Source organism: Leptonotus elevatus, chromosome 3 (assembly GCF_054856555.1).
Source record: "Leptonotus elevatus isolate MCC_2025b chromosome 3, RoL_Lele_1.0, whole genome shotgun sequence".
Taxonomy (NCBI): domain Eukaryota; kingdom Metazoa; phylum Chordata; class Actinopteri; order Syngnathiformes; family Syngnathidae; genus Leptonotus; species Leptonotus elevatus.
The window spans coordinates 10,303,376-10,312,058 of record NC_141241.1 but is presented as its reverse complement, the minus strand read 5'-3'; the positions used below and the strand labels follow the sequence as shown (position 1 = coordinate 10,312,058).

Sequence of the window (8,683 nt, the reverse complement as noted above, 5' to 3'; positions counted from 1 at the left end):
TGTCTCCATTATAATACAAAATAAATCCTCTGGACATTTTGTTACAGTGGCTGCCAACCCGGTGACTTTAGGGAAGTGAAAGAACAATCATGTAAATAAAGATCCTCAGTTCTTTATTTATCCAATTCTCTATTTAAAAGTGGAGGTATTATCACTGGCGGAGCTAGAGGCGGAGGCCAAGGTGGCACTAACCTGGCAAGCCACACTGGACAGGCGTCCATAGACAGAGATTCGGCACCGACCGAAAACAGGCCGGCCTATAAAATGTGTCTATTTGTGTGACGTTGTCTTCGTGCGCAACGTCACTCTTCACTCTGCAAGTTTTTCTGCAACAACGACATAAGTCATTCACTACTGTCTCTCTTCGGCTAGTAGCCATGTTGGATTTTTACTCCACCAAAAAAAAAAAGACTTCAACGAGTCACTTTTCTGACGCCACGTTCGCTCTTCGCTCATTGGTTCATTCCGCTGTCTGTTAGCTCAGGTTTGCCCCGCCTCAGAAATGCGACCGAGAGGGCGGTTGACCAGACTCTCCCTCGGCAAAGCCACAAGTGAGTCTGGATTTCCAGGCTAGGGTAGCACTGACCCCCCCCCCCCCCCAATGTGATTGGACCCCTGACGTGCCAAATGTAATATCACGGCACCACTGCGCCGCACGTCTTGCAATATAGTCTGCCATCATTTTTTTCAATCAGACGCCTACTAATTGTTATGCCCCTCCTGCACAGTAGCTGGCACTATTTACTTCAAAATGTTGTAATCTACCTGTGGAGAAGAATAATCTCCCGAGTTCAATCAAGATTACATGTTTTTGGCAATGTCATGTTGGTTTTCCCGTGAGACATAATTGACTGTTTAAATTTAAATAACTTTTATGTTCAGTCTCAGATAGATCGTTTTGGACGGACATCAATAAGTTAACGTTGTTTTGCACAAGCCAAAAATTAATGCATGAGCTGAATGATGAACTGAGACGGGAAACAGGAAACAGAAGTATGGAGCGGCCTTCCAAATTAAAAGCATATATTTCAAAATAAGATATTTAAACATCACACACAAAACGGCTTTAATAATACTTAACACTTAGTATATATGCCCTAACGTTTTTAGTCTAGAAATTGGGGATTTAATAACATTAGTAATATTTTGTGGCTGTAAATAAAGTAGTAGTAGGAGTAACAAGTTTATTAGTTTTTTCATAGGGTGTGTGGAAAATGAAATAAGATGACAAAATATTACTTGTTCCTTAAACAAATTAAACTAAATAAGTGCATGCGTGCAACCACATGCAACCACATGCATAAATTCCAGCTTTTGCAACACCCCCCCCCCCATCGCCCATCACCACCATCACTAGTAATCTGGAGTAGACCACACATAAGTAAGAGCAGTGAGTTCACATGCTTTGTTATTCGTTGTGCAGAGATTTGAAAAATCGACTGAGATGTTAAAAATTCATATGTGGGTAACCCGCTTTATATCAGTACCCAGTAAAGCAGTTCCCAATGTTTGTGCTCTAATGTCTTTTTTGACACTTTTATGCTTGTTTATGAGACCCGTGCCCAACTAGAAAAATTACATTCCATAAAAAAAAAGGCATGGCGCAATCATTCCAAGGAAATATTAAGTGCACGCCATATTATTCTGGACCCATTCCAGATTCCGTGTAATAAAGAAAACACACCAGACGGTATGACCTTAACATAAAAGAAAAAGATTTTACGTGAGGGAAATAATCAATTTCCCTTCCCCATGAAGGCGTCACTGGCATGAAGCTATCTGCGCTGTGCACCTGGGTCTTTTCCACGGGGATGTCGTTTAGTCGTAAACGCCCTCTAATACGGGCTGCTCTGCTAAACACGACTTGCAAAAAAAGCACCAGAAAAAGGTTTTGCAATGTCGAGCAAAAAGAAAACGGTTGTCATAAAAAGTGCCAAAGAACGGAGCCTCCTCGTTTGATGCTGTGAAGGTGGAGGAAAAAAATGCTCAAGGACACCTGTTTCTCGCAGTCACATGAGCAGCCTGTCTGCAATGTTCCACTTGAAAACCAATACTTCATAGATCACACTCTTTGTATGTATTTAACAAACCTAACTTTGAATGTAAGTTTTTTTTTTTTGGTGAGGATGCCTTCGTTATTTAATAGTCAAAGGAAAGATACATAGGGATTTGATTGATTGCTAAATATTCAATGCCCTCCAATTAACCTTTCTGCATCAGCACAGCATCTGCGATTCTAGGTCATCAGACCAAACTAATCTGCATGGAAAATCCACATAACCTGAATCCCACTTTACAATTATGCTAAGGAATGCACACAGCCTCTGGCTGTTCTGCTTGGTTATCTAACAAACAAACCCAAAAAGGCCGCTGGAAAGGAGCATGTATTTCGCTAGAAGTGATTATTGGATGTTCCATCCATCCATTTGCAAACTGCTAATCCCTTTCAGGGTCACTTGTGATCTTGGAGTCCATGCTAGTTGACCTTGGGCGAGAGGTGGGGTACACCCTTGGACTGGTCACCAGGCAGAACTTGACATTCTCTACCATACCATTGTGGAAGCCAACCACAGTCGCAAAGTTAAGGAATTCTTCTCTTTTTTTTGTAACCGTTTCTTATTGACTTCACTACTGTGTTAACATAATGTCCGCTAGAGTCTGTTCCAAATTATGTCAAACTTCTGGTTACAAGTTTCATAGGAGCGGAACCTAAAACTAGAGTATCCGGTGAAAACCCAACATGAATGCAAGGAGAACGGACAAACTCAAGTGCGAGCCACATGTGTCGCTATTCCTCCTTAATTCGAATAGCCGTTAGAAAGCTTTTTTAACAGTAGCCTCTAGAGCATCCATGCAGAGTGAAAACTTATCAAGAGGACCCAACACAAAACCTGCCTTCAATAGAAAAGATGTGAAGGCAATCTGCGTCTTGATAGCCCTGCGCCTGGCTGGGTAGGAAGACTGAAGAAAACATGGTCTAAGCAGGTAGTGATTTTGGAGGAAACCGGAATACCTACTGAAAACACAAAGGAACTCAACTGATGCTCAAAGCACAAGTTTAGTGCCGTACTAGATTGTGAAACGTCTTCATCGAGAACACGCAGACCTTTTCTTTCTCCAAGCTCTTCAAACACCAAGCTTCTTTGTATATCAATTATTTTGGGCACCCTCTGCCATTCCTGGCAGTACTGGAAGTCTTCATCAACAACAGGTAATAAGGAGTGTTAGCGAGAGTAAAACTTTCGAATGAGGAGGACATTGGCAGTCTCCAGGATGGGGTAATCAAAGACCAACAATGATTTGATGTACTCTGGACCTTGAGACCACTATATGTCCTGATGTAGAAAGTCTTCATCCCAAATGAAGTGAGAATTGCTGACAGAAGAGCCTTCGATTAGCCAAGTGTGCATGGTTTTGGAATGTGGCAGAAAACCAGACTACCCGGTGACATCCAAGCAAGGAAAGAAATAGGAACTCAACACAGAAAGGTCCGAGCCAAGATTTACACACTAGGCCGCCTTATTGCGGATTGACTTAAGTGTATCTTCCAAATCAAGACTTCATCTCTACCAGGTATACAAACACCAACCAATCTTGTATACCAATGTATTTTGGAGATCCTCCTTCTTGAGATTGCCTAGCCTCGTAAAGGAAGTCTAGTAAAGCAACACTCTACATACGCTATAAAACTTCCACAACAGTAGTAGTGGATCATAGGATGCGAAAGTTAAACTTTCTAATCAAGAGGACATTTTGTCTCCCAGATGAGGTACTCAAACATGAACCTGCCTTTTGCGCACCCAACACATTGTGCCCGCCAGGCCTTGCAGTGTGACTTCATCCCGATCTATTCAGGAGGCAGAAGGAAAACTTCCATGGCAAGCTTCAGATGCCGGCAAAAGAGGGGCCAGGTAGAGGGGCGAGGGTGTAAGATCTGCGCCTTTAATAGCACCAGACTCCTCCTCCACCGAGTGGAAGCGAAGAGCCGAGTGGTGCTGGCAGGAGTCTGAGCCACATGATAAACTCTGGCATCAGCTTGCCTTCATCCGGCAGCCAGAGAGGACACGGCTAGTGTGCAGGGGGCAGAGAGGCGGTAGAAAGAGCAAGCGTGACAGAAGGTGGGGGAGAGAGTGACTGAAAGAGAGAGAGCGAGAGAGAGAGAGAGAGAGAGAGAGACTAGGGTGGTCGGGGTGGGGGGCTTGGTGGTCAGAGCGATGAGACGAGGCGGACAGACGAGCGAGGAGAAGCTGTCATCTGCGCGCAGCTCCCCTTTCTTTCGCAGCTTTGCCCCGTCTGTCGGCTGCCTCGCGACGGCAGGCGAACGCCAGCGGGGGATGACGGGTGGCTGGTTTTCAGTGGCTCGGTTATTGGAGTGACGCTCGCAGCGGCGCTGACAGCATCGGAGGCGGCGGCGTCTTCTCTGGCCACTTCGGGCTCCGTCAACAGACTGCCGATTGCTCTCTCTCGCCTCCTCCTGCCCGTCCTCCACACAGCCTCATCTCCCTCTTCCTGATGAGCCTGAGAGTGAAAGACCCCTGCTGATAGAGGCTTCTCTCTGTCAAGACAGTAAGTAGGGGGAGGGAGGGAACTGTGAGAGAGAGAGAGTGGTAGAGAAAGTGTGCAAGAGAGAAGAAGAAGAAGAGAGGTTGTGTGTGGCTCTGAATGCCAAGGATGTGCATGGACAGTTTGCTCCGGGCACAGCAACAGTAACGTGATGTGCGGAAAAGGTAAGTCTGTGTGTGCGTGTGTGTGTGTGTAGGTACATGTGTGATGATGCCTTCTGACACCAGTTTCTAGTTAATCCCTTCCGCTCTTTGTCCTGTTCACTCTATCGCATGTTGAAGGTGATGAGGGAGAGTGAGAGAATAAGTGATTATTTATCCCCACCCTCCATCTCTGTCTGTCCAGGTGTCATGTGCGGTTGGACGGCGCGCCCCGTGGCAGCGGCGTTGCCCCGGATCTGGTGGGAAGCGCTTCCCCTTGCTCATTCTCCGGGGCTCCGCCGGGAATCTTTTCTTGGAATTATCCCATCCTGTTGGATGGCGGTGAGCTCCTTGCCTCTCTGAAAGAAGAGTCCGCATAGGAAACCACACACCGCACGGATAAGAAGTAAAATAATTATCCAATCACTGCAAGGGGAGGCAGACCCGGTTCCCTTAGCAACAACTGAGGGAGATAGAGGAGAGTCACTTTCTCTTTTTGCTCTTTTGGGTTTCTTTGTGTTGGGGGGGAGGGGAGGGGCACCCCTGTGGACTGCCGTCGGCATCAAGTGCCACCCAGATTCTCAAAGAAGTCGCTCCTTTGCCCCAGAGTCTCCCGTAACTGTGTCTCATCCATGTGATTTTTTTAACCAGTTCTCCCCACGAGTCACGTATTGTAGGGTCAGGAATTAATTCATCCTGATCCTACGCCACCTGGAATAAATCCTTCTTTTGGGAAGAGAGATTGGATTCTCTAGGAAAAGACCTCCAACAGGACATTTACCTTCTCCCAGACAACAACTGAAATACGTCATTATTAAGTCATCATCTGCAAAGAAATGGAGATCTCAAGTTTATTTTGACATGACCTCTGACGCCGAAGAAAAGGAATATCCACTTTTTTTTCTGTAACCAACAGTAAGCTCCCTTACAAAATCCATAAAAGACACTAATTGGGGGAGTTGTATTTTTCTGTCTCCATAGGAGAGTGGGTATGTATCGACTTTTGTAATGGTAGCATGACTATGTTTTTCAAGTGCAAGAGAGAAAAGCTCTTTCCCAAGTATAGAACAGCGTTTTAAATAGCATCTCTAGAACCATTTGAATTGTATACACTGACACATCAGATGAGTTGGCTCAGTGTGATTATGTAAGATTTTTTTTTTATTCCAGCTTTGGCACATGGTTTTTTTCAGTTTTTTTTTCCCTCTTCAATTTTCCATGGATTTATCGTGTTTGACTTCTCCTGCGCTCACTTTGTCCCCGTTTTCGGGCGGACGGCATGGCTGCCAGAGAGTGACCCTGTGCCGAGCGTGCGGGCAAGGAAAGGGGTTTTGTTCATCCAGGTGCTTTTAAGATGTTGAGGTCTCCCTGCGTGGCCGGGGCCCCTGTTCGGATCAGTAGCACTGAGGCTCCTCGTAGCCAAAGACATGGACCCCGACTCGGCTCCCCCACGCCCTCAGCCTGTTGGCCACTGGCCCCACGTCACCTTGTAAAGGATGTCCCTCAGCAGAGCTCCGGCCCGGGACACCTCTGAGACCCCCAGCCCGAGAGAACTCATCCGCAGCCACATGAAGATGGTGATTGACCAGCTGGAAGGAATTCTCAGAGAGCTCAAGGATGTGGCCAAGGAACTTCGGGAGGTGAGCTTGACAATTACACACATGTTCGGCTTTAGGGCTTTGAGAGGTTGTGGGAGAAAGTGGGTTCTAAGTGGGTGTGCTACCAAGGAAGAGTTCATTTAATTAAGCGTAACATTCCCCTCAAAGTGTGGAGATTGTGATTAAGATTTGAACGCGGGAGCTGACTTTTTTGTTGTGCAGCAGGAGAATATTGTTGATTAGTACCGCAGTGAGGGTGCCGTTCTCCTCATCAAAGATGAGGCAATTACTAACACTGCTCGAGTGTTCAAGTTAAGGGGGTAAACTTGGTTTGAAAACCCGATGAGAAGCAGCAAAGCCTGACTGCGAGAGAAAAAGGGCTTAGATAAGATCCAACACTTAGCACCGCAACAGTTATGTAAGCATTTTGTTCAGGATCAACGAGATTCCTGTACTTTTGCAAATGCAGCGTGTCAAGGATTTTTGAAAAGGAGTCAGCAACAGAGAGATTGTTTGGCATTTATCGGGTTGAGCAACTTGAAGTAATGGCGCTAGGTGGAAGACAAAATGTGTCTTGTGTCTGATAATCGAAGCCGAGAGTACACAATGGCTCTCGTCATCTCTTCCGGATCTTCCCCCAGCTATGAGCCCGTCTTGTTCAGCTCCTCCTAAAGAGAGAGATAACAGCAGCCGGGGAGACAGAGACGAATGGAAGCTCCGCTAAACCCATCTCGTGTCCTTCCAGTTATTAACCTCCCACCTGTTTCCAGGGAAGCAGAGGAAGGGAAACATGCTTTAAACATGCTGTAAAGGGCCATGTTGGTGCACTGAATGTCCAAAAGACAAGGCGGGGAGGTTTTAAATAGATGTTTCGAAGCTGCCAGGCCATCACATCACAATCCCTTTGCGCACATTCTTTCAGACTCCCACCTCTTATGTACTCGGAGGCGCAAGGGCACGGCTCACAGCGAGCCTCCTCTAAAGTGGGACGGAGCGGCCGTGATTGACGATTATGGTGCTACAGCAAGTGGAGTAATGCCGGCCGGAGATATTTATGAACAAACACACGCCTTGTGCCACTGCCAGCCCCTGACGCCTATTACCATTCTCGTCTCAACGCCCATTAAGGGAGCACGATGACTCGAACGTAACTTTGCAAGAATGTCTCAATCACATATAGACAGCTGGGCTTCATATTAGCCGCTTGTAGTGGGGGAAAATATCACAACGTATTGCATCCTCAATTATCCTCTGCTATTTTTCACCTCTGGAAGCTTACGGATATAGACCAAGTGGAGCAGTACCACCAGAAACTGTGAAAAGCAGTGTCGGCATTCCGAGTGAATCATTTTTCACAAATCACAATTAATTGAGCTATTGAATCACCTCACTGCTTACTACGCTGCTTCCGATTTTGCCTTCTTCTTAACTCATTCACTCACAGCCATTTTCACTGAAGCAACCCCCTTCGCTCCTGGCTGTTTTATTGGATTTTGACTGATTTTGCAAGTCCCACAGAATATTGTGTTCTCTTGCTATAAAAACATGGACCAACCAAATTAAACATTAGAGTCTCTTCTTTCATCAGGAAAAAAAAGTATATTTCTGTCTGTTTCCGTTTTGCAGCAATTAGCATAAGAATATAGCTACGTTTCATCATTATTCACAAATCTGTTTAAAACAGTGGGGGAAAGAGATTTTTGCAACATGGCCCTGGTTGGTCTCTCATACTCTGCTACCACCTCCTGGCCGTTTTTGTAATAACTACCATTGCTTTAGGCATTCTCTTTAGTTCAGTAGAGTCTGAGTTTAGAGCATTCTGTATACTTTGGCATTTAAAAAAAAACATAAAAAACGTATAAATAAATTTTTGGGACCATGGTAATATTTAAAATAAAACATATTTATACATTTTTGGGAGCAATTTAATTAATACCATTATAAATAATACCTCTTCCACCATCACCAACTTTGCTGTCGTACTGTTGTTCTCAGTTTTTTGGGAACATTTTGAGTCAAAGCAGCACATGCATCTTTTTTTCATACGTATCGGGAAGATCACTTTGTTGATTTTATAGTCCAGTATCCATACACAGGTGTCAAAGATGGAATGTCAAAATATGGCTTCTTCTGCCGAGTTGAACCATATTCTTACGCCGCTGTGTAAACTCGTTCATTCATTCGTTCTGTAACTTTGTATGAATACAAGGAGACACAGTGAATTCTTGTAATTAAAAAAAAAAGTTTTAAATGAAATCATCTTAGTAACCATAAAGTACAACATAAAGCGATGACTGAGAATTTCTGGTATTCTGTCATTTATGTTGTGTTTTTTTAAAACACTGAGTTTGTGCCTGAAAAATTGTCAATTAGGTAATAGTG

The 8,683-nt window shown here is 44.8% G+C and overlaps 1 protein-coding gene across 2 annotated transcripts in view; it reads left to right on the top strand.

The window, feature by feature from the left end:
* Positions 1-3,990: 3,990 nt before the first annotated feature.
* The window catches only part of insyn1 (inhibitory synaptic factor 1), a 74,620-nt gene continuing 69,927 nt past the window's right edge, over positions 3,991-8,683 (top strand). Inside the window, exons 1-2 of one of the 2 annotated variants that reach the window (XM_086072073.1) lie at positions 3,991-4,566; positions 4,909-6,343. In XM_086072073.1, coding sequence (XP_085928199.1) covers positions 6,200-6,343 — 144 coding nt within the window. In that variant the 5' untranslated portion in view covers positions 3,991-4,566; positions 4,909-6,199. The other variant, XM_086072074.1, reaches the window with a different exon arrangement.